Below are 25816 nucleotides of genomic sequence, written 5' to 3'. Positions count from 1 at the left end.
CGCTCTTCCCGAATATACTCTTTAGCAAATGATCAACTTCAACATTGGATCGCTGAATTGGATCGATACAAATCATTGACAGAGTCTCTGCAGGTTAACAGTTATTTCTTTTTTTCTTCTTTTTCTTTTGATAATTGATTTTTTGTTGTTGCGTCTCTTTTTACATATTATTTTAAAATGTAATTTTAGGCTGGTAGGGCTAATGTCACAAAATGGGAGAAGGAACTGAATATGAAATTGGAGTCTGCTGATAATGCAAGGCGCATCCTTGACAACTCTGACTCTAGGGCTGATGAGCTCGAGCTTCAATTGCAGAAGTGTATTATAGAAAGGAATGATCTTGAAATTAAGATGGAAGAGGCCAAACAGGACACTGGTCTGCATATCAAATTTTCTGTGTTTAGATTTGCAGTGTGTATGTTTGGATTTTCTAGTTTCTTACAATCTTACATGTTTCAGGGAGAAAAGATATCAAAGCCGAGTTTCGTGTGATGGCTTCAGCTTTATCTAAAGAAATGGGGATGATGGAAGCGCAGTTGAAGCGATGGAAGGATGCAGCTGTTGAAGCTGTATCATTGCGTGAGAAATCACATTCACTAAGAGCAAAATTGAGTGGGAAGGTTATTCTCACAAAGTGCCTTCATTTTATTTCTCACCTACTTTATGATAGGTCTTCTACAGAAATTTATCTAGATAATTTGAGTCTGTGATGTTCTTTGCTTAGTTATTTTTATATAGTATAGTGGTCGGAAGCTCTAGTCTTACAAGGCGTCTTAATTTTTGTTGTTAAATGTCAAGACATGATTCACTCAAATGCTAACTGTTCGGAAAAAGGCGCTAGAATGGTAAGTGTGGACAAAGTAGAACTATGCAGAACTTTGTGCAGCTATGCTGGGGATGGAGATTTCTCACCTGAGCAGCTGGCTCAGTCTCTGGTTGGAGTGTGACTCCAAGTTAGTCATTGATGCCTTCACAAATGTTCACATGGGCAAATTAGAAGCCCATGGGGAAATTGTCTTTTTCTTTGTAATAATATGCGTTTTACTGTTTTACACATTTATATGGAGGGAAGGAAGTAACTGTGCTGATAAAGTAGCTTGTTATGGCTCTAGTAATCATTCTGTGTAATTTTTTCTCATCTAGGTTTTGGTCTAGTCCCCCCAATAAGGCATCGGAATTGCAAATGTCAATTTCTTTGTTTAATGAAACTGACATAATTCTGTATGCATCTTAATTTATAGGAAGAGATTTACATTTGGTGTAAGTTATCAAAAGAACATTTACAGTTTTGTTGTAATAAATCATGCTTGCTGCATATATAAAAAACACTATGATTAGTAAATGATAAAATGCAGTTACGGACCAAACTGGAATATTTTATTGATTTACACCTCTTTGAAATTAATGATTTGAGAAATCATTTAAGTTGGAATATACTGCAAGAGGTTATAGGCAGGTTCTTGTCCTTGAATTAATACCATACATACTTTTTTAACATTAATCTTTATTAATTCCTTTGTTTTGAAGCAGACAAGCGAACTCAAGAGCCTCGTAAACAAATGTGCTGAACAGGTTTTGGAAATAAAGTCTTCAAAAGCATTGGTAAGTCTACCCTGGCTTTTACCTTAATTTTTTTATTTTTTATCTGTAGGTATTTTGTTCTTGAGTGCCTCTGTTGTATAGCAATAATAATTGCCAATTTCCTCATTTGAGATAAAATTTAACTGTGCGTCACTTATCTTTTACCTTCTAAGTCTTAGAACATGTCTGTGACCGAGTCAGATTTAATTGCAATGTTTTTCTTTGCCTTTGTTATTATGTGTTTTGCATGTGTATCTGCACCTATATTTTCTATGATTCTCAAAAACATATCTGCATTATGATTTTAGTGGCCTTCTAGATTGTCCATAACTAATCTTCAAACAACTGATTAAGATGTTTTGTTACAGATTGAAAAGTTACAGCAGTCGAATCAGGAGTTAGAATTTGTTCTGGATATGTATGGTCCGGAGGATTATGCGAAAAGGTATGGTGATCTGAGTTTGTTCAGTGGGCAGAGTTCCATCTAGTTAAATTTATAGTTGTAATTTTTTTGATTTGTTACTCTATGCTGTGTTTGGGATGATAACACGGATTAATTTGTTCGACAAAGTAATGGAAACAAACACCTGCCAGTTGTGCTTGTCAATTTTTTGCTAGATGTTAACAAAATTTTGTTCTTTTTGTCTACTTGGATGACTCATTCTGCTAATAACTTGATTTCAGCTTGCCAGAAGTTAGAGAATCTGAAAGTAAAGCTCGCTCTCAAGCTGAAATGCTGAAAAATGCTTTAGATGAACATGGTCTAGAGTTGAGAGTAAGAGCTGCTAATGAAGCTGAAGCTGCTTGTGAACAAAGGCTTAAAGCCGCAGAAGCTGAAATAGAGGACTTAAGGGCCAAGCTGGATGCAACTGAAAGGTTTGTGTTTATGCAACTATTATGTTGATTATAGATTTGCTGCGTTGACAAACTGGTAGAGAATGTCTATTGTTTTTTCCTCCTTCTTAGTTCCATGTTAGTGGTTTTTTATTTGGGAGAGTTTTCTGGTGATGAGGAGTGAAAGGTAGATGTGTGAAAAGTTTATGTAGAGTTCAAGGACTTTGTCCTTGGGCCGATATGTTATGCTCCTTAGGCATTGTATGCCTTGGGATGTATGCAAGAGTTGCATTTTGAGTTTTTATCACATAATGACTTTGTCGAGGCACATAATTTATAAAGTTAAGCGGTATCTATTTCATTATGTCACTAGTTCATCGGGGTCATTTTGCCTATTCGTAAAGCTTAAGTTACTACATAAGGATACATGAATGGTTTTATACTTTTGTGTATCTTTAACATATACAGGCTTGATGAAAATCAGAAAATTGATTTTGAAACATCTACGTGATTTGAATGACAAGATGTCTTAACAGTTCTTTTTATTTGTTTGTTTTAGGTGTTTATATTGGGCTGGACTCATTTTTTTATATCATTATTATGTTTTTTTTTTTCAAATGATTGTTTTCATATGAATGGAATAAATGATTTTTCAAACTGCCTCAGTTTATCAATCTGTTGATTCATTCCTTGACCATGTTTTATCTGCCCCTATTCAGAAACAAGTTGGAGCTGAGTGAGGCTGTTAAAGTTAAAGAGGCTGAGGCAGAGGCCTATATATCTGAAATTGAGGTTTCCTTTATAACTTCACTTTCCTTCGTACTTGAACTAGATGAACAGCAGTCAGTGAAGGGTTGCTCTGAATGTCTTTTCTTGTAATACAATTAATTGCTTTCTTGTAGACTATTGGTCAAGCATATGAAGATATGCAGACACAACACCAACATCTGTTACAGCAGGTGGCTGAGAGGGATGACTATAATATTAAGGTATGTCTTCTTATCACTAGTAATTGTAAATGTTATCTTGCTGTGGTCTTCACAATTTTTATCCATGCACAATTCTTGTAATGTTTAGGTTATTGTCTAGGCTTTTGCTAACCCTGTTGATGAAAAATTAATGCTTCATCTTTGTAACTAAATATTTGGACCTGTTTACTTTGTGAAAACATTTTTTATTTTCATTTTGAAGTACAAACACGTTATCTTTTTTTTACTTTGTTTCTTGTTTCCAATAATGCAAAACTTTGATAGCCGAATACAAAGTGAGAATATAGGTAGCCTTTATATGAAAATGGAAAAGGTTTTCTCAAATCAAATAGATCTTTAGCACACTTGGTTGTTGTTTGAAAACATCATTCGGTGCCAAACTACTAAAAAGGATTTGTATAAATACTACTACTAATAATGAATGAATGACACATGTTTAAAGAACTGATGGGCCACATCTGCTGGAATCAACTTTGGACAAGCCTAGATGTTTTTTAAAAAAAAATAGAAAATGTTGGCGAAGTACCTTGCCAAATCAATTTTCTCAGTCGTGGTGGATTGTTACTGTTGGAATTGATTTTGGAAAGGATAGAAAATCATGCTATTTTCTAAAATTTGGTATACTTGCTTTCTACATAAATAATTCCACTTGTTAATGAGACCTTGTTTTCATCATATTGCAAACTTTATGCAGCTTGTATCAGAAAGCGTGAAGGCAAAACAATTACATAACGCTTTACTGTCTGAAAAGCAAACCTTAGCTGATCAACTTCAACAGCTTAATTCTTTGATAGAAAAATCAAAGACGAGGATTGCAAGTAGTGAAGAGCAGGTCCTGTTACCCCTGCTGCTTATCCCCCCACTTATATATTTTATTTTGATATTTCGCTGGACAACATTGCTGCTGCTCACTGTTGTAAATAATTATTTGAACCTAGCAGATCGAATGTATTCTATCAGAAGCCGCTAAATGTACTCAAGATGAAAAGCGCGTTGCAGCTGCCTTAGAGTTTGCCAGGTGGGAATTGGCTGATGCTGAGAAGGAGTTTAAGTTGCTCAAGTCTGCTGCTTCATCTTCAGAGAAAGAATACGACCAAATTCAGAAAGATATAGAAGCTATTGAAAAGGAATTGGATAGCGAAAGGTAATTTTCTCCCTTGGTCGTTCGATCAAGTTTGGATCCAGGGTAGATTTTTAAACATAAGTGTTTACGTTAGGGTTCAAACTACCCTCCACTAAGTAAGGTTTAGTGTGTTTATTTGGGGAGTGGAGAAAATTGCGTATACAGTTTTATTTCTAATGAGGATCCTAGAGTTCCGTAAGTTTGTGTAACCGATGAATTAGTTATATTGGTCCGGGCTTAAGTAAACTGGGGGGATCAGAAATAGTCTTCGAGGCTTGGAGCTCATGAATCTTGGTACATGGTTCAGTTCTGATGTCGACTTATTTTTCCATGGTTGCTTAGTTTGTGTGAAATCGTATTCTATGAAAACTCAACAAGTTTCTACAATTGGTTTTTCAAAAAAGAAAGAAGAGTTTGATTAAACATGTAGATTTTATGATGGCATATTTTTGCAGATACCATATCAAGCTAATTAATCTTTCGAGAGAAGTATATCTCTTTACTTTATCTAGGTGAAATGCATGCAGGAGTTCACGGAGGAAGCTTGAGGAAGAATTAATGGAAGTAAACAATCAAATTGCTGAGCTGAATTCTGAAGCCGGAGAAACTGCAGTACAGAAGCTTGAAGAGGAAATAAGAGTTTGCAAGAACATGATCAAATGCACTGTTTGTTCTGACCGTCCAAAGGAGGTAAAACACAAGCCAACTTATCCCACTACAGTTCTTGCTTTTATGGTTGTTAAATAACTTGGGAGTGTTTGGAATAGCTTATTTTAACTTTCATCATAAGCATGTATATTTGTATTTGGGTGCATTCTTAAAAATAACTTAGGACCTATTCAAAAGTTGTTTTCAGCTTATTTTTAAATAAACTCTTCAGTGTATCTTACAAACAATAGATAAACTAAGCTATAGTGTAGTATATTAAATAAGTTCTCAATTAAGCTATTTTTCCAAATGCACACTTGTTCTTTTTTGGTATTATGATTGTTTTGAAATGGATAAGTTGCAAAACTGATTTTGCACATTTTCTTAGACTCGCATTTATTTAGACCAATTTTTTTCGAACTTTGAAGACGGCTAAATAAAATTTATTGCAACAGCTTTATCTAAGATTAATCTGTGTATGGCAGGTGGTGATTGTGAAGTGCTATCATCTATTCTGCAATCCATGTATACAAAGAAATCTTGAACTCCGTCACCGCAAATGTCCTGCGTGTGGAACTGCATTTGGACAGAGTGATGTTCGCTTTGTTAAAATATGAGACATGTAATGATGTCTCCTTGTCTTGTGTTGTTAAATATTTTGGATCCATTGTCATTGTTGTGTACTCTTAGACAAGCATTCTTATCCATATGAGTAATAAATTTTCGGATTATAGACATTGGTTTTTCTTGCACTTGTTGTGTATGCTATTATTGGTAGCACTAGTCTACTTTCAAGTAACATAGTCTTATCCTGTCCTTTTTTGCCTTTTGCTAGAGAATCTGTTCCCCTCAAAATCACGTTGAACACCTTGTAATCTTATCCTGTACCTTTTTGCCTTTTGCTAGTACTCTTCATCAAACCTTGTAGTCATCGTTGTAAATCTACTCAGACCCAAACAACACCCTTCATGTATCTATCTAAGTTTGCAGACCCAAACATATCAATCTAGACACAATTTCGCTAGTCCACAATTTTTGCCGGATAAAATATCTTATTTTTCTAAAACTTACATAAAAATGAACTCAGCCTAACCCAACCGATCAAATGAACTAGTTCAAAATGACTCAGTTATATAAAACCTTAAACTTCAAACTACTTATTTGAAACGAAAATTGATATTTCTACTCAACAATACATTTATTTTGAACTCATTTCTTTGTAGCCACTAATCCCAAATGGTGTATCAATAGTAGAAAGAATCGTGTTATTGACGCACAAAAAATGCCATTATGGCCCCTCCTCGCTATCGTCATTAAAATTTTCAATTTTATGAATTGCTTTGTAACTTCTTTAATTTAGTGACCAAATTTTTAGCACATGTAATTTTGTGGACCAGATGGATGACTTATTCAATGATGTAGGGTCAGTTTGTTGTGAATTATGAAGAAAAAAAAGAAGATTTTGGTATTTTTAATTTAGAGATTATTTGTTAGATATTTTTATCATTAAAAAAAAATTATTTTGTGTTTATTTTAATGTTAATAAAAATATTTGAAAAAAAATCCATTATCAAAAATAAATTTTACTAAAAATTATTCAAATTTCATTTAAGCAATTTTTAAATTATTTTTATATTTCAATTTTTATAAAACATGTAACAAACAATTAAAAATTTATTAAAATAATTATTTTTAAAAATAAATTATAATTTCTAACATTGATTTGATGTCATTTAAAATAAGATTTACACTACTTGTATAGTAACCATTTGACTGTATTATTTTTTAAAATATTTAATTTATACGATATTTGTTTGATTTATATGATAACTACCTCTAAAATAAAAGAGATGAGTATTTGTGATATAATAAAAGTAAAATATTTATATATTTTTAATATGTACAAATTAAACTCTATAAAAAATTAAGTATATATTATAATTATGAAATGAGATGATAGTATTTGAAGGCCACGATTTATTTATTTTTTTTTAAAAACAAAAAAACAATACAGTTTTTTCATATAATTTTACTTGTTTTTTTATTTTCTCAATTTTAAATCCCATGAATTAAATCGTTGATGATTGGTTGAGTGAGAAGAAGTAAGAAGAATCTATAATTTTGATTGGCAATGTCGATATAGGGTTGGTTTGCGGGTTTTGAAGAAGGCAGTATAGTAGAATGCATTATGCATCGATTAAGGAATTTGGGATCAATCTCAAATTCAGTTTCCGCTGCTAACCTTAAACGAAAATCTCTGAATTCTTGGGCTGCTATTCAAGACACTTACTTTTCCACTAAGGATACGTTTGAGAGGCACCGTGTTGTTTTCACCGTTGGAACTTCCATTGCATCCGTTGCTACTGCTTTCATCGGTTCTCTCTCTCTCTTACCCTAATTTCATTATTATTATGCTTACATTTTTTATTTATTTTTTTCGTTCATATTTTTTAGGGTATTCGTTGCGTCATGTGCATGATACCAGAGTTGATGAAAGGCTTCAATCCATTGAACATGCTGTATATATATCTATCTATCTGTTTTCATTTTGCTTTTTTTTTTTTTCCGTATACTTTGTTATATGTAGTGGATGGTTGATGAATATAACAATTACGATCTCCTGAACACAATTAACTACAATTTTGAACGCCGTTAATAGTAAATTTTTAAGTGTATTATGTACACAAATCGTGATTAATGGATACTATGTTTGAACACCTAAAATCTTATATATTTCAGCTCCTAAATATCACGTATATTAATTAGAATACAATTTGGATAGTTGATGGATATCATGTTTTTTATTTTAAATAGCCAATGTTAGTAATTAGTTGTTAATTTTGTTATAGAGAGTAATTGAACCCATGGCCTCCTTTCACTCCAACTCCCCCAAACCACCTTATTTAATGGATATCATGTATACTTGAACACAGTGAAAATTCTGGCTAATGAAATTCAAAGTCATAGTTAATTATGTTCAATGGATGATTAATGAGTTGTGACACTTTGTTATATTCATTAACAATTCACTGAACATAATTAATCATATATTTAATCTTTGTTAACCATACAAGTTGCTGTCAAATTTATGTGTCAAAATATCATTTCTCTTAAAAAAGTCAAAACCAATCGTCTGTGTGTGTGCATACATAGTTTTGGACTATATTTTTGTTTTCGGAATAACTTTTCTGATCTGTTTATGCTAGATGAAAAACCATGTAAATCTTCAACATTCTGAAATCAAAGACATTGTTGGTCCTCCTGGAGGTTGCAGTATTCCTGCTTGCGCTGCCACTGCTGGAACAGCCTTACTTATCGGGTTTGTTTTGGTTCGCTTGAGTGTTTCCTATGCTTAACTCTATGAATTAATCCTTAACATCTTCTTACTCTTGGCCATTACAATCAGCTATTTGTTTCTTTGTTTTTCATTGCATCCATCATGATTTTATATGGTGTCATTTAGTTTTATCATTAGGGCAGTTGAAAAGTATAAGTAGAAAGGGTATTGATTGTATCGTTGTGGAACACACTTACAAGTTTCACTGTTTATGAATATTCATTGACAATTTTGAGATAGTGACTTGCAGAAACATGAAAAACTGTAGCACGGTTGTTGTTTTTTATTATAAAAGATTGTTGATAGTTGTACTTGTTTGCTTTACTTAGCCAGTTTCATCTAGTGAGCAAAAAAGGCTTTGGTGGTTTTCATTATTGTATAATTAACATCTGTTAATGATAAGCTGCAAAGCTTAAGCAAATTACTGAAGAAAGGAATTTAATTGTCTATATTCAAGTCAAATCTAACATGCTATTTGTGTATGTTATTATAGTTGAAAGTCCTACCTCGAGTGACTCATTTACTTGGTCTGTTATTCAAATCATTTTGAATCTTTTATCTTGCAGTTTAGTTGGATTCAATTAGGTTGCTTGATACTTATGAATTTATGATAGCTCCTACCAAAGTTCACATACCTGCAAATTAGGGGGGCTAAACTCATAAGTCATACTATGTAGTTTTGGAAGAGAGTAGCTGAGTAGAGGTTGAAGCAAGATCTCAACATCACAAAAAGTCAATTTAGTTTTATGTTGTGGAGAGGATTATGGATTCTATGTACTTGCCCCAAAGACTGATGGAGAGACATCGGAGGACTCAAAAAGAGCTACACATGGTTTTTAATGATTTAGAAATGACATATGATAGTTTACCAAGAGAAATGTTCTAGAAGGCTATAGAAAAGGAAGAAGTTTGCATTCTAACATTTGACTAGTGTGAGAATACAAGTAGATTTCCCTATAGCTATAAGTATGCACTGAGTTTTAATCTTAAGCCTTGGTCTTTTCATATTGGGTCGATGACATGTTTAATGAACATATCGAAGAGACAATGCCACAATGCATGTTTTCTGCAGATGATTATGGAGTCGAGAGATTAAATAAATAGAAGATTGAGGAATACAGAAATACAGAGATAGGACTTAGAAATACATGATTTTTGCTTAAGTAAGAATAAGGTGATATATATGAAATGCATAGTTGGCAATAGACAACAAATATTATAGCTTATAAAGGTAAAAAGTGGGGAACATGCAATACCACAAGTCTCACATTTTCAAGTACCTTAGATTTATCATACTTGTCATACAAAATGAAAGAAGACAGGGATGTTAGTGATAGGATTCAAGTAGTGGATGAATTCAAGGAATGTTTTGGGTGTGATCTGTGATACAAATGTATCATTAAGCTTAAAAGTAAATTTTGCTATATAGCTACAAGGCATACAATACTATGGTGACTTAGCATTTAGTCATAAAGAACTAACGACAAAGTAAACTCAGTGTTATACTTATAGAGATGAAAATATTAAGATGGACTAGATAAGATTAGGAATCCAATCATTAGGAAGAAAATTGGTGTTTCTTCCGTTGTATAAAAGGTAATTGAATATTGTCTTTGGCCGATATGGACATATGTGGTAAAGGCTCATATAAGCACTGGTAACTGGTAAGAAGGGGTGACCAAATAGAGAATAGTCCAGTAATTAGGGGTGTGGGCGACCAAAAGAAACTTCAGACGAAACCATTAAGAGAGATTTAGAAGTAAATTGTCTACCTTTGAACTTAATGTTTTCTGATATATCATATATGTAGTCAAACTTATCTAGTAGGATAAGGTTTGTTTGTTGTTGTTACTCTTATGATAGCTCAGTATATAGTTTTCCTTACCAACTAATAATTTGCTTCAAATTTCCAACCACTACGACTCACCAAGGAAGTGAAACATAGAGATAAAAACAAAAATTAATTTTGAAATATGGAAACAGATTAAACCATTACTTCAAACATGCTTCTTAGTAAACTATTTTAGCAGTGAAATTGTGTTGTAATTGAATTTAGTATTCTGACAAAACATTCAAGTAATTCTGCTCACCCTTAAATTTTAGATTCTTCTTCACACCTAAAATTGAATATCGACGACAGTCATATCTGAAAATATTTACTTCCAAATTGTTTTTGCTTCTTTCTTGTATGTAATGGGAAAATGTTTTTACATGCAAGATTGGGGCGACTAAACTAAAAGGGCACAAATATGGTTTCTTGAAGTCCCATTTCTTTTCTCCATGTGATAATGGTGTCCTGAACATGAACTTGATCTTCCTTATCTTTAAGATCTCAAACTTCTAAAATTTTGAGGATAACTTAATAATCAATATGTGGTGAGGATTTATTTTGGGTATAATTTCGCTAATATAAAAGGACTTTGGGAGTGGGAGGAAAATGAGCCTCTGGTGGGAGGGGTAGGTCACTCTTTCTCACTCTCACAGTCCATTTCTTTTCTTTGCTTTCTGTTTACTTGGACAAGTATGCCCTTCCTCAACAGGCTTGCTTCTGAATCAGATGTATAGCACTGTTAAGGTGTCAAACTTATTCATTACATTACATATGTAGAACAAAATGTTGTCAAATAGCAGTTATAGTAGTGTCATACCACTATTGCATAGTGGAATTTGAAGAAATCGCTGTTTTCCGTGATCTGCTATTTACAACATTGAATTATATATTGCATGCCAACTAGATATTAGAGTTACAGATAGGAGTATCAAATTTGCACGTTGAGTGTATTGAGTGTTGGTATTTTGCAATCAATTAATTCAAATGTTTTAATTTCCTTTTAGCCATAATTTTTAACTTTAGCTGATATTCAGGTATGGCTTAGGATGGAGAGGTGGAAGCTGGTACACAACCAAGAAGTTCAGAAAGGAGCAAATGAAAATTCTAGGACAGATTAAACCTAGAAGATGGCAAATGCTTGGGAATATAAAACCTAAAGGTTGGCAATTCAAGTTCCTTAGAAGACCCCTTACAAGAACCAAAGTGCCAGATACTGCAGTAAAAACATCTTAAACAATAATAAAAGATGCATCTTCCACACACATTGTTGGAAAATCCCATTAGAATTAATACTACCATTAAAATGGTTGTTTCAAGCACATAGCTTCAGGTATTATTGGATTAGTCTTCCATCTGATAAACAGAGGAGCAATGTAGTTATTACCAATTATAGTCAGATTTTGAAACTGGTATTATAAATTATTTTAGCATGCACTTCATCCTTCATGTGATGAAACTTATGTTTTTTTTTTTTGTTTTGATAATAATTATTAAATTTATAAAGTAGGAAATACACATACTTACCTTACTTTTGAAGTTTTGACAAATAGATCTCGCAATTGTTACTTTTGTTTATTCAACTTTCATTATGTTAGTTGGAATAATTCTGTGTGCTTGCGGAATGACCAAGTTGTTAAGAGTGTAACCTGTGTAAGATTTAATAACAAACCTTTGTATCAAGATGGGTCATTCAGTTGTAAAAAACTAAAAGATGATAATTCAATGGACGGGTCTGTAGTTGGAAAACTAGTGTGTGACTGTGATGGTAGCAAAATGGATAAAACATAACTGATTTGGTGTGAATAGTTAGTAAAGGGTAAAATTATCTAAGGTCCTTTTAATCATTCTGAATATATCAACTTTCATTTTGAAATTTTATTTCTTTTAAATTTTTTATTATCAATTTTACTTCTTACCTTTTTAATAAAAGTTTAGGTCGAATTGGAGATAATAATTGAATTGGATTGTTCTAACGATTCCAATAATCTAAATCAATTTCCCTTAAAAGAAATCTAAATAAAATCAATTAAACCGGTTCTGACTAGTATATAGGCATTCAATTTATTTCATATCAAACTTGAAATAATTGATTAAAGGTTTAGAGTTTATGGTTTTAATATTATATATATATATATTTTTTGTGATTTTGAACTTCTAAAGTTATGTATTTTAATCATAAGTATTTAAGCTCACCTATCTTTATCTTTTACTGTTCTTTTTTATATTTTGATCTAATAGTGTCATTGTTATGTTTACCACCAAATTTTGATTAGATTTTTGGTAAAAAGATTAATTAGATGTGTCAATTTAATCATAGAAAAAGTTAAATAATAATTGAAAGTAATATTATTATTTAAAATTTGTTTTACCATAAATTGAAATCATTAAAAAATAAGTATTTTTATGTTGTTGTTTTTTTTTTATTAATAATAGTGGTATCAATGATAATTTTACAACTGCTTTTAAAAGATTTGAACTTCGTCGTTTGAGGTTACAAAAGATAAATTCTTAAACAATTTTTATCTTGAAAACTTTTAAAAATTTATATAAAAAGAGAAGAAAATATATGAGAATGAAAGTGTAAACAAAATTAATAACTCACTTCTATTTAAATTTTAACTCGGTGATCTGAGCTAAACTAGTCCTATTTTAATTAGATGAATTTAATTTAAATTTGTTAATTTTTTTTAACGAATTCAATTTATTTTGACTTTAAATTCATTATACATTTTTTCTGTTATTTTTATTCTTGATTCTAAACAATATAAGATTTTTTTTATATACATGAATACAACTAAAAATTCAATTCAATTGTATTTGAATTGCACTTAATCCGATACATTATTCACTTTGGTTATATAAAATATCAATTATTAAATCTGACTAATTCGAGTTTTATTGTATCCTAAATTCAAATCAAACCATCTCATAAACACCCCTATACAAAACAATTGCTCAAACATTAACACAAGAAAAAGAAACAAATTTTAGCATAAGTGTGAAACGTGGCCTAATAATAAAGAATGTTCAAAAAATATTTGTTGAGTAACATTTGGAGTTTATTTCTTAATCTTAAGCCATGGTACATCTATAAATTCCATGCTTCTATGATAAGAAAAGCCTCTAGTCTAAGTTTCCAATGCCCTTATTTGGAGTCAAGGCTTTGTTTGCTTTGTGAGACAAAACAAGAACTATTACTCAACATTTTTCTCAAGGCACATTTTTTGGCTTTTTCTATATGCACCTCTGAAATTAATAACTATTCACACATTTCATGTTAAGCTAAGGAATCATGGCAACAAAATCCAAAACTCTCCATAATACTTTAACAAAAATATAAGAAAACACTGACACATTTTTCAATACACTCCATTCAACCTCTTTTTAATATAAAATATTTTCTAAAATTCTATGTGCATTACTAATTTTTTTTATAAAAATAATTCTCTTTTCTGATATCAATAATTTTAAAAATAATTATGAAAAATAATATAATTTTGATAAATTTATTACTAATAAACCATTTTTTTAATGTGGAAAATTTTATAAGTAACTCTTATAATTAGAGACAAAGAGTGTTAGTTAAAATTCATAAGGATTATTCTAAATTTACGTAGGATCAACACAATTTAATAAGATAAATTTAAAAACATAATCTATATTAAAAAATGTTTATTAAAGAGAGGGTTACTAATATCATTATTCCTCATAATTTAATGGTATTCAATGTAGACCCCACATATGCATATTTTAAACCACTAGGTCCAATCAATTGACAAAAAGGTGGTTCAGAAGCACTCATGTGAATAACTTTTTCATTTTTATCATCATTTTTCTTCCTATGTTTTTATTCTGTTTTATGTGACTATAAATAATATCTGAATTAAGAAGATTAATCAATGCATCAGAAAAAAAAAAAATACAAGATGGCAAATAGATTACTCTCAATAACCCTTGTGATGATTCTCTTCTGGTGTTCAACTCTTGCAACAAGAACAAAATTGTTACCTCTCAACACTATCACTGCATTGGCACCAACACTAAGTGATGGTGTTTGTTCATCATTGGTGAAGACACAAAACTATGCTTGTGAAGAACACTTGGTAGGTACTGTTCATTACTTTAATCTGTTTCTGTTTTGTGTTCTGATTAAAAAATCAGCAACATTTAGAACAAGAAGTAGATTCTAAATAGCTTTTATGTATATATAATTGCTTTTAGGTGACAACACAAGATGGATATGTTCTCAACATGCAGAGAATTCTACCAAGGGGTAGACATGGAAATAGCATACCAGTTCTGCTACAGCATGGACTATTCATGGTTAGTTAGTACTATCTCCTAGATAAATATAAGACTCTCTTGAAAAATTTCATAGTATTTTGTATTTTCAACTGCATTAATTATTATTTTATCAAGAGATGTTAAATGACTTAATTCAGTGGTAAAAGGTCAATATTGTTAACTGAAGAGACCTCGTCAGTGACTATTTGTAAAATGATCATTAGTGTCATTTTAATAATAATTTTTACCAAAATACTCTTAATTATTTTACATTTTTTTCTGTAATCAACAATAAATACTGTAATGGGAATATAAAACCAACTCTATCACTATTTGAAGGATAAACTTGTAAAAACTGTATAAACAATATCAATTGTTAACAATTTTAGTACTATTACCAACATTCTTAATTTCTATGATTCAGTGAACGAAGTCCTATATTTAAGGAAACTAAGTTTTTAATGACTTTTGTTGTTGTTGATGTTGGAAATTAAGGTTAATGTTTGTGTGTTTGTATAGGATGGTGTGACATGGTTATTGCTACCTCCAAGTCAATCTCTTGCATTTCTTTTGGCAGAAAATGGATTTGATGTTTGGATTGCTAACACACGTGGAACCAAATATAGTCATCAACATACATCTTTTTCTAGTAACAGCTCGGTTAGTTTTTGTTAACTATATGTTGCTGTTCTTTTCTAATCAGCAATTTGATTCGACTCGATCACCAAAATCGTCTGTGAAATTGTAAGGCGTTGCCAACTTAGAATCTTGAAATTGAAAAATGTTTGATCACATTAGTTCTTTTTGGTCGGCCAATTTAGTTTTTAAAATTGTCTGATGCGGACTAATGTGATCGAGGATTTCAATTTCTGATATCATTTTGAAAATTCGTAAATTTCAAGGACCAATGAATTGTTTGACCCCTACAATTTCGAGGACCACATTGGTGATTCAGTCAATTTGATTCTATTGCTTATATCAGGTTCCACTTTTTAGGATTATTGGAATTGGTCATGGGATGAATTAGTAGCATATGATCTTCCAGCAACATTTCAATATGTGCATGATCAAACTGGACAAAAACTACACTATGTTGGTCACTCACAGGTGATTATTTCTGAATTTTTGTTCATGTTGTTTTCTTTCACCTCTCCATACTTGTTTTTTGGTAACCATGTTATTAGAGCGCAATATTTGTTAGATTATAGAATGAAGGGAAATTAAAGTAGTTATAAGTTATTAGAGTAGTTAGGAAGTTAGTTAGTTAGTTAGGTTAGTTATGTGTCTGTTTTGGTAGTTAGAGTTTATTAGGTAGTTGCTTTTGAATCATTTCCCCATGATCTCTTGTATGGGAAGTCTATAAGTAAAGACTTTCTCTCCCTTAGAAGAGTGCATCCGCCTTGTTGGAGCGTATCCGCTCTGTGTATCTTTTTCTTGGAGATTCTCTTCTATTATTTCTTATACTTTTCTAAATATTAGCGTTCTTCTTCTAAATTTATGGAGTCCAATTCTTAGGTTCCTAACAGTATCTAGTGACTTTGATGACGGAGAATCTGGATGACCACCTTTAGTGGAGTCTACCCTTCCAAACACATTTTTTTCATCTACAAGAGTCAAACTCGAAACTTTGCTTAAGGGATTTGAGTCTGTAAATTGAAGACTGATGATTGTTGGATTTTTTTTTTTTGTAGGGAACATTGGTTGCATTGGCTGCTTTTTCCAAAGATCAATTACTTGACAAGTTGAGATCAGCAGCCTTGCTTTGTCCAATTGCCTATGTTGGTCAGATGACTTCACCACTTGCTAAAAATGCTGCTGAAAATTTCATTGCAGAGGTAATTCTTGGAAACACATCAGTTTTTTTTCACTAAAAGAAAATAGATTCTTCCTCTAGAAGGAAATATTAACGTAAGTGGTAACTGAAAAGTTGATGTATTTGTTCTTGACTTGATAAATCAACTTTTTGATTGTCACTTTTGCTTATATTTAATTCCAGAGTAGTAAAAATTTTTGCTCAAAATTCAAAATCTTTACACTGAGAAAATTTGTGTTTTTTTTGTCTTAACAGTCACTATACAAATTGGGAATTTTTGAATTTAGTCTGAGAGAGTAAGTAATTCTTATTATCTTTTTTTATGCATGTAATTAAATGGTTGATACTATCATTCATTACTTTGCATTTTGGGCTGAAAACTAATAAGACTTAAGCTCAAAATTTTCTTGTTGTAGACAATAGTTGAAACTTCTCAAAATTCTTGATTAATATTTCAATGTCACACATTAAGCAAGTATATGACTAATCATGTTATGCTAATCAATCATGAGTTTAGAATTAGTTTCAACTCATTTGTTCCTCTCATGTTTGAATAGGGGGTCTGTTGTAAAGTTTCTTAAGGACATGTGCAAGACCACTTCCATTGACTGCAGCAACTTGTTAACTTCTTTCACAGGTTTCATGCATGTTCCAAAATTGATGGTCTAATTTAACATTTATCATCTATATTTACATTTTTGGTTATGCTTTCAGGCCCGAATTGCTGTGTAAACCCTTCGATAATAAGTACTTTTCTAGATCATGAGCCTCAGTCAACAGCAACAAAGAACATGATTCATCTATCTCAGAGTAATTGTTCCTATTTTCCTAATTCAAATATCATGTATGACAACATTATATATGGAAAAACTATGGTTTTAAATTGCGGTTGCGATTACGCTGCAAACATTTATATTGGCAAAATGCAAAAAAATGTGGTTGTGATGCTACTGCAGAAACCTCAAAATTCGTTATATTGCAGTTGTAGACTGCAATTTAAAACCATGGACAAAACTACACTAGAAGTCCTTTAACTTAATTTAACGTCTCAGATAAGTAATTTATTTTTTGTGTCAAATAACAAATTAGTCCTTTATCTTTAAACAAGCCTCTGATGTAGTTTTGTCAATATATATCCTATACTTCATGTTAAAAAGAAAGTATGTATATTGAAAATGCAACTAGAACCTGTTATTAATTATGTAGCATTGACACGAGCACCAAAAATGACCTCAACTTGTAGACACCGATAATAATTTAAAAAATAAAAGTGATTTAATGTAACTGTATGTGTCAGCGTCGACACGTGTCAGACACCAAATACATCTTCAATTTAAAGTGTCGGTGTCAACACGAGTCAAACACTAAACACATCTTCAATCTGAAGTGTCAGTGCTACGTAGGTTATTAATATTAGAAGAATAATTTGTTTGCATAAGAGGATAATTGAATTTTTTAATCCTATGAATTATGACAGTGATAAGAGAAGGAACAATAGCAATGTTTGATTATGAGAACAGAGATGAGAACATAAGACACTATGGACAATCCACACCTCCAATATATGACATGACAAGACTTCCAAATGATCTTCCTCTCTTCATTAGTTATGGAGGTGCTGATGCACTTTCTGATGTAAAAGATGTTCAACTTCTATTAGAAAGTCTCAAAGATCATGATGGAGATAAGCTTGTAGTTCAGTATAGAAATGATTATGCACATGCTGATTATGTTATGGGTGAAAATGCTAGGAAAGATGTGTATGAACCTCTTATATCTTTCTTTAAGCTTCAATCATAAAGAATGATAATACACCTTATAGAATTTTTTAAATTTATTTTGTTTCCATGTCAAAGAAATTAATAGTAAAGAAATTTCAAAATGTAAGCATATAGAAGATATATATTATTATTAAAGGAAATTGCCATATACTTTTATGTTTTGTGGATATCATCAGCAAAATTTCACTTCCCTTATCACTACTATATGTTATTATGTTAAAAATTAACTTCTTTTAAACCTATGAGACCAAACCTACTTCACCATTACCCTTGGATCCAGAGATCTAATGAGGCCGATTTTTTTACTTTTTTATGACAAATATTACATAAAATTAAACAATTATTATTATTTTCACAAGAAAATAGAATAAAATATTAAACAATGTATGATATATAATAGGGGTGGACATCGGGCGGGTATGGGTGGGTTCGGGCCTAAAATGTAAAACCGGCCCAATCCATGGGTTTGATGTTTTGGCCCAATTTCGTCTATATTTTAAATCGGGTACGTCGGGTTCGGGTAGATCGGGTGTCGGTTATGTATGGGCGGATAAAAATTGGTTGAATTTTATTGGACTTTTTTTGCTTTTTTTTTCATTCTAAATTATTCAGTTTTTTTTGCTTTTATTTAAGAAAAAAAATCTGCTCTTTTATAATTTATTAGCTCAATCTGCTACATAACTTATTTTTAATTGGGCTGAGTTGTTGGACTTGGTTCTGTTGTTGGGCTGGACTGCTTTTAAAAAACATTTGCCTTGTGGCTGGGTTTTTTTAATAAATTGGCCATTTTTTTTAATTTTTGGCAAGTGACTTTTTGTGTATTTTAAATTTATATATTAATATATAATATAAAATTAATAATATTAACATATAATATAAAAATAATAATATAAATCGGTCGGGTTCGAGTATCGGCGGATCCAAATTACTCATCCGAACCCCACCGTATAAAACCATATGAACCCTTATTTTTCACCCGCTTAACCCATCGACCCGAAGAAACCCGTCCGCAAATTTAAATTTTATATTGGGTCGGTCGGATTCGGGCGGGTCCGATAATTATGTCCACCCCTAATATATAATAGTAAAACAGTTTGTATTAAATAATAATAATAATAATTTGTGATCCAACCTACTTCCACCGTTACTCTTACTTACATTGACATTGGTTGACCAAAAAAAACATTGACATTGCATCCTTATTAAACTTTATTTATTTTTTATTTTTTATTTTTTTATAAATTACATTCTAAAGTATTTTTTATAAGAATAAATACATAAAAAAAATCAATTCTTTTACGATGACCATTACCCCCACTTAAGGGAAGGCTGAATTGTTCGACTTTGGAAAATACCCAATTTCATTCGTTAATTGAAATAATATTTAATTAAATTTTACTCATATCTAATCAATTTTTGAATTATCAGAATCATTTCTCTTATGTTCTCGAAGATTGATACAAACAAAAATCACACATTTACACTGCAAAATAGGTAAATGTATATTTAGTTTAATTTTTAATTGAGGCAAAATTGATTTTGATATATTTAGATGTGTTCGAGTATAATTGATTTTTTCTTTACAATTAATTTTAATTTAAAATTTTGACTCTACAATTTGTTTAACTTACTTTATATAAATGTATTTAAATATAAATTAATTTATATTCAATTTAATTTTAGCTGAAATTGATTTGTTGCATATTTCTTTTTAAATAAAGATGTTTGTGGAAAAAATAGTAGGAGATATAAAGATAAAGAAGGTATTTGCAAAATAATTTTACGACCAATGAAATTTATAAAAAAAAGTGATTTATTTTTTTTTTAAAAATTATGCAGAATGCTTTATCTAACTTCTACCCAAGAAAACATGCGTAATTTAAATAATTTTATTTGCAGTTATTTTTGCTTTTTTTGGATTAGGTATATTTGAGCAGATTTTGTTTTTATTTTTTTCTTAATAAACTTTATTTATAAGAAAAATTTAAAAACAATTTTTGCAACCACTTAATTAAACTCACAAGATTCTTTAAAAGAAATTACTTCCTCCAATTATTATTATAAAAAGTAATTAATTATTTTTAAATTATTTGATGTTATTATTTTCAATAATTTTTTATTTAATTCAAAATATTTAACATATATTTTACATGAAATTTATAAAATTAATTACACTTAATTAATATTTATGAATTTTTTCTCTTTTTATAATAGTCGTCAAAAGAAATATAAAATAACATTCCCTCGATAAAGAAAGATAACATATGTAATTTATTTTCTTGCCAATAAAATAACTAATCTTTGTTTTTCTTTTGACCGACCAAATGATTAAATTATTTAAACTTCTATAGGTATTAAAAAAATGTAAATCTTACATTAATACTAATAGAGATATAACCATTTTCTAAGGATTAATCGCACAATATAGAACCTAATAACCGGATCACAAAGCTATTGTCCAAAAAATAAGACCATAATTTTTTTGAAATATTTAACAATTAAAAAATGATATAGAAACACAATAGATGACGTGGAAATATTTGATTGGAAGGCACACGTTGCAAAGAGAGAGTTATTTCTCTATATACAAATTGATGGGTTTTTGTTCTTCCTTACGCAGATTCACAGACCAAAAACTGTGTCTCAGAGAGAAAATGGCAAAGCTATCATTCGTTTCTCTAACTATTTTTCTTTTCATTTTCAACAATCTCCTTCCTTCTTATGCACTCTACGGTTCTTCCTCACCCGTTCTTCAGCTCACTCCCTCCAACTTCAAGTCCAAGGTAAATAATTTTGATTTTTTTGTTTTTTGTTTTTTGTTTTTTTAATGACCCAGTTCGTGATCCCACTCGATTAGTTACTTTTTGAAAATGGGTATGGAGTAAAATCGTGAAATTTTGAATCTTTTTACTTGAAATCCATCTGGGTGTTTTGCATTTGATATTTCTAATTTCTGGATATTCGAATTGTGTTGCATTGGGATTTCTTCTGTTGTTGTGTTGTCATGTTTTTATTTTCATTGATTTGTAGTGTTTAAATATGTTTGATTTTATCAATTCTGTCTTTAGTGGAGGAACTCGTGGAGATACAATTTTGATTTATGTGATATGTATTAGAGAAATCTATTAATTCATACTTGTGCAAGTATGTGTTAATGTTAGTGTTTTATTATGGGAAAAATTAATAGGATTTAATTCATATACTGCGTCCATGTAAAAATATTCACACTATCAATCAATTATAACTGTTAAATTATTAAAAATGTTTAACTTTAATCATAACTATTTCTAAAGTCGCACATATGGTTGATTGTGATTTATTGTCGGTGTAAAACTTTTTAGACATACAAATGACTATGTATCAAAGTTAAACTCAAATTTATATTATCGCATCAGGATTTTATTTTGATATGTTGAATACCAGACCCTTCCCTAGAAAATATGATTCATTTTTATGAGTTAGCTTTTTCTTTGCTTTATCTAGTTTGTAATGCATCAGGTTTTGTGTGTGGTTTCTGAATAATGACAGGTTCTGAATTCAAATGGAGTTGTTCTTGTTGAATTCTTTGCTCCATGGTGTGGACACTGTAAGGCTCTTACTCCTATATGGGAGAAGGCAGCTACTGTATTAAAGGGTGTAGTTACTGTGGCAGCACTTGATGCTGATGCTCACCAGTCTCTTGCTCAGGTTTTCCATTCTTCACTTTTCATATAAATATTTCAATTTTAACGAAATCTGTTAAAGGAAGACTAGTTGCACGTGTTGTTTTCATCTTGTATTTAGTCTTTCTGAATAATAAGATGTGTTAAAAGTGATAACTATAACAAAACATGATTATGTTATGCATAACCAATAAACAATGAACTACTAATGCTTTAGATACTGCAATTTTATAGCAAATTAGTTTGTATGGAAGGAAGAAAATATTACCTAGATGAAGTAGAATATGTTTGTTGTGAGATTCTTTCTCGTCGTGTCTCTTAAATGACATTTGTTGTTGTTTGCATGATGAAATATGTATTCATGTAGTTCTTGTAAATTTCTTCAGTTATGATTTATATGTTCATCTATTTTCTTTTTATTTTTTTTAATTATAACTGTATACTGGAGAGATCAAAACAAATATTTAGATTTTTGTGCCTTTTCTTAATTCCCTGCAGGAATATGGGATTAGAGGATTTCCAACTATAAAGGTGTTTGCACCTGGAAAACCACCGGTTGATTACCAAGGAGCCAGAGATGTCAAACCAATCGCAGAATTCGCACTTCAACAGGTTCGTTGGAATCTCTTCTGCGGTGTTTTAAAATTTTTGCTCATAAGTTTTGGTCAAATATCTCTAGCAATGAGTATTACATTTTGGATTTTGGATACATTAGATAGATGTCTTCTTTTGTGGAAAACAAAACAATTTCTTTTTACGTCTATGAAAAATTGTATGACCACAAATAAATGAGAAGGCAAATAGATGAGCCTTTATCTGCATGTACAGGTAAAGGCGCTTTTGAAGGAGCGAATAAATGGAAAAGCGACAGGGGGATCGAATGAAAAATCAGAAACAAGTTCTTCTGCTTCGGTAGAATTAAACTCTCGTAACTTTGATGAATTGGTTGTCAAAAGCAAAGAACTTTGGATTGTAGAATTTTTCGCACCTTGGTGAGTTCTTCCTATATTTCGCGAGTTAAATTTTGGATATCATTTTTGTTACTTGACTGAACCTGTACTTCTCTATTTTCAAATTTGCAGTTCTAAATCTAATAACAACTTTATGTTTTTTTTTTATTTCTCAAAGGTGTGGACATTGTAAAAAATTAGCTCCTGAGTGGAAAAAAGCGTCCAATAATTTGAAAGGGAAGGTTAAGCTGGGTCATGTTGACTGTGACGCCGAAAAGGTAAGGTTATATGTCTCATAGTTGATATGAATTAGTACTCAATTCTATTGAATATTACACTTAAATGTAGTGTTAAATATCAAACTTTTTATTTTTTCCTTCTAGTTACATCTTCTAGTTACATATTGTTTGGATAAACAACTTAATTAAATGTTTATAACATAAATACTTATCATATAAGTGCTTTTGTATAAACTATTTCTATATAACAAAAGATAAAATAAAGTCAAACTATTTTTTAATAAACTTTTTAAGCTGTTTTTGTAAGCTATCCTAGACAGCTTATGAAAATAAGCTGAAAAGTTCTCTCAAAAAGTCTCAGATGTGTTTACGTCAGTAGATAGCTCAAATATACCCATCCAAACAGGTCCTATATATTTTTCTGACCTGGATGTTTTTGTCAGTCTCTAATGAGCAGGTTCAACGTTCAAGGATTCCCAACAATCTTGGTATTCGGGGCTGATAAAGATACTCCAATTCCTTACGAGGGTGCAAGAAGCGCCTCAGCTATCGAATCATTTGCATTAGAGCAGCTGGAAACAAATGTTGCTCCACCGGAAGTGACAGAGCTACATAGTGCAGTAAGTGTTTGCTCTTCTCCTTCAAACTTTACTTGGTTGTACACCGGTTTGAAACAAAGGATATAAACATGTGTTTGTCTATAGGATGTTCTGGAAGAGAAATGCGGTTCTGCCGCTATCTGTTTTGTTGCCTTCCTTCCCGACATTTTGGATTCCAAGGCCGAGGGGAGAAACAAATACCTTCAGCAGTTATTATCAGTTGCAGAGAAATTCAAAAGGAGTCCTTACAGGCAAGTGAAAACAGCATTTTTCTTATGGTTCATACTTTAACATCAATTCTTGTGTTAATCCCTTCATAATTCATATTTAGTTTATCATTTTTTGTTTGTCCTAATAGATTTGAGAAATAAATTTTATACAAGTGGCTAACACAGTTCAAATAGATTGTGAATGGGATATACCATATGACGAAACTCATTAACCACAAATTCGGACACTGTTAACCATAACTTTCAGGTGTACATGTACATCTAGATTGGAACACAAATTATGGTTAATCATGTTCAAAGTGGTAGTTAATGCAAGTACGTTGATGGTTAATGAATAATATTATTTATTTACTGAGCGTAATTAACAACTTAATTAACAACTTAATTGAATTGCGCTAACCGTTAAGATTGTTGTCGCAAAAGTGATTTGATTTTAGTCGTTTAAATACCACAACTGGATTGATTTTGTAAATATGCTTTATCAACACATGTTTAAATCAATCATTGTTGACAAATTCTTAACATTTTCTTATTGAATTTGTGTATTGAACAGTTATGTTTGGGTAGCTGCCGGAAAGCAGCCAGATCTTGAGAAGAATGTGGGTGTTGGTGGCTATGGTTATCCAGCTTTAGTAGCCCTAAACATTAAGAAAGCTGTTTATGCTCCTCTCAAGAGTGCTTTTGAACTTGAACATATTATGTAAGTCTATTCTTCTAATTTTATGCTAAAATTCCGTTTGGATAAACAACTTATAACATAAGCGTAAGCTATTCTTAATATCTATTGATATAAGCTGACAACAACATATAAACATGTCATAAGTTATTTCTATAAACTATCTTAAACAGTCACAACTGCTTATGCTAGTATATAAGATCAAATATTGAAAACTTTACTGAAATGAACAAGTACTTGAACATTATTGATTTATTTTCTTCAGAGAATTTGTGAAAGAAGCTGGACGCGGTGGCAAAGGGAATTTACCTCTATCAGGCACTCCTACCATTGTAAAGACAGAACCATGGGATGGAAAAGATGGAGAAATAATTGAGGAAGATGAATTTTCTCTTGAAGAACTCATGGGAGAAGATGCCTCAAGCAAAGATGAACTATAGTGAATCACGCTGAGCAAATGATACGAAAGTAGTGGTTTTTAAGTCACCACCATTTTATGCTAGAGAAAATGATAGTTATGTAGAATATAAAAGGGAAATGTGTTTGTTTGTTATGATGAGTTAAATACTAGTTTAGTGATGAGGGATCTCTTGAGGAGCATCATGTGTCATTCAATGGTACAACATATCTCAGGAAAATGTAAGCATGTTTTGCTATTTTCTTTTTTTTTTCTTCCTATTAATGAACAATTGAACATCAGTTAACTAAGTACAAACTTCAGAACTATGAAACATTGATTTGTCTTTTATGAATTATTGGGTAATGCTGTTGAGACCTGGTTCTTTGGATCGTTGTCCATTCAAATTTATTCAAGGGAGTTTCCCTTGTGTATTTTGGAAGTGTACTTTGAAAAATGCAGTTTTTCCTTTCAGACAAGAACATGATTTTTTTCTTGTTCAGAAGTATATCTTTAAATACACTTGTAGTATTTTAGGATCGGGGAGGGTAACAATAGCTCTCTTTATTTAATGTTGACAACACACCACTTTTCTTTTGTTGCAAAAAAAAAAATATATTAACTACCCACACTCCTATCTCCATTCAAAACAAAACTACGCCCTTTTATTTATTGAAATTTGTTAATCATATCAAGCTAATGTGGAACTTACATCGTTTAGTTATAGGTTATTAATTGACAATAGATTACTTTTTAATAGAAACATCTTGTGCTTTGACGGAATAACTATTTAGTTTGTTGCAACGCAACCATAAAATGGAATCTTTGTATCAAATTCTAAC

The 25816-nt window shown here is 31.0% G+C and overlaps 3 protein-coding genes across 4 annotated transcripts in view; all 3 read left to right on the top strand.

The window, feature by feature from the left end:
- Positions 1-5912, top strand: part of LOC101509797 (E3 ubiquitin-protein ligase BRE1-like 2) — a 12506-nt gene extending 6594 nt beyond the window's left edge. The window contains exons 10-21 of one of the 2 annotated variants that reach the window (XM_073365317.1): positions 7-93; positions 190-376; positions 460-620; positions 1531-1602; positions 1950-2026; positions 2266-2457; positions 3135-3207; positions 3318-3404; positions 4099-4236; positions 4346-4548; positions 5055-5217; positions 5661-5912. In XM_073365317.1, the coding sequence (XP_073221418.1) occupies positions 7-93; positions 190-376; positions 460-620; positions 1531-1602; positions 1950-2026; positions 2266-2457; positions 3135-3207; positions 3318-3404; positions 4099-4236; positions 4346-4548; positions 5055-5217; positions 5661-5792 (1572 nt within the window). In that variant the 3' untranslated portion in view covers positions 5793-5912. Of the gene's footprint in view, positions 1-6; positions 94-189; positions 377-459; positions 621-1530; positions 1603-1949; positions 2027-2265; positions 2458-3134; positions 3208-3317; positions 3405-4098; positions 4237-4345; positions 4549-5039; positions 5218-5660 lie in introns of those variants that run through there. The other variant, XM_073365318.1, reaches the window with a different exon arrangement.
- Positions 5913-7227: 1315 nt separating this feature from the next.
- Positions 7228-18356, top strand: LOC101509247 (triacylglycerol lipase 2). Its single transcript, XM_004491031.4, has 13 exons — positions 7228-7550; positions 7630-7694; positions 8382-8494; positions 11378-11573; positions 14240-14446; positions 14565-14666; positions 15147-15287; positions 15624-15734; positions 16319-16462; positions 16696-16736; positions 16998-17077; positions 17155-17250; positions 17918-18356. The coding sequence occupies exons 1-13, from the start codon at positions 7364-7366 to the stop codon at positions 18238-18240; spliced, it is 1806 nt and encodes a 601-aa protein (XP_004491088.3). The 5' UTR covers positions 7228-7363; the 3' UTR covers positions 18241-18356.
- A 2466-nt stretch (positions 18357-20822) lies between these two features.
- On the top strand, positions 20823-25349 carry LOC101508932 (protein disulfide isomerase-like 2-3). Its single transcript, XM_004491029.4, has 9 exons — positions 20823-21004; positions 21750-21908; positions 22382-22495; positions 22712-22875; positions 23012-23111; positions 23516-23692; positions 23777-23922; positions 24455-24601; positions 24843-25349. The coding sequence occupies exons 1-9, from the start codon at positions 20876-20878 to the stop codon at positions 25015-25017; spliced, it is 1311 nt and encodes a 436-aa protein (XP_004491086.1). The 5' UTR covers positions 20823-20875; the 3' UTR covers positions 25018-25349.
- The last annotated feature ends 467 nt before the right edge of the window (positions 25350-25816 follow it).

This window comes from Cicer arietinum, chromosome 2, assembly GCF_000331145.2.
Source record: "Cicer arietinum cultivar CDC Frontier isolate Library 1 chromosome 2, Cicar.CDCFrontier_v2.0, whole genome shotgun sequence".
In the NCBI taxonomy this organism is placed as follows: Eukaryota; Viridiplantae; Streptophyta; class Magnoliopsida; order Fabales; family Fabaceae; genus Cicer; species Cicer arietinum.
The sequence above is the reverse complement of the archived record's forward strand: the minus strand, read 5'-3'. Positions and strand labels throughout refer to the sequence as shown.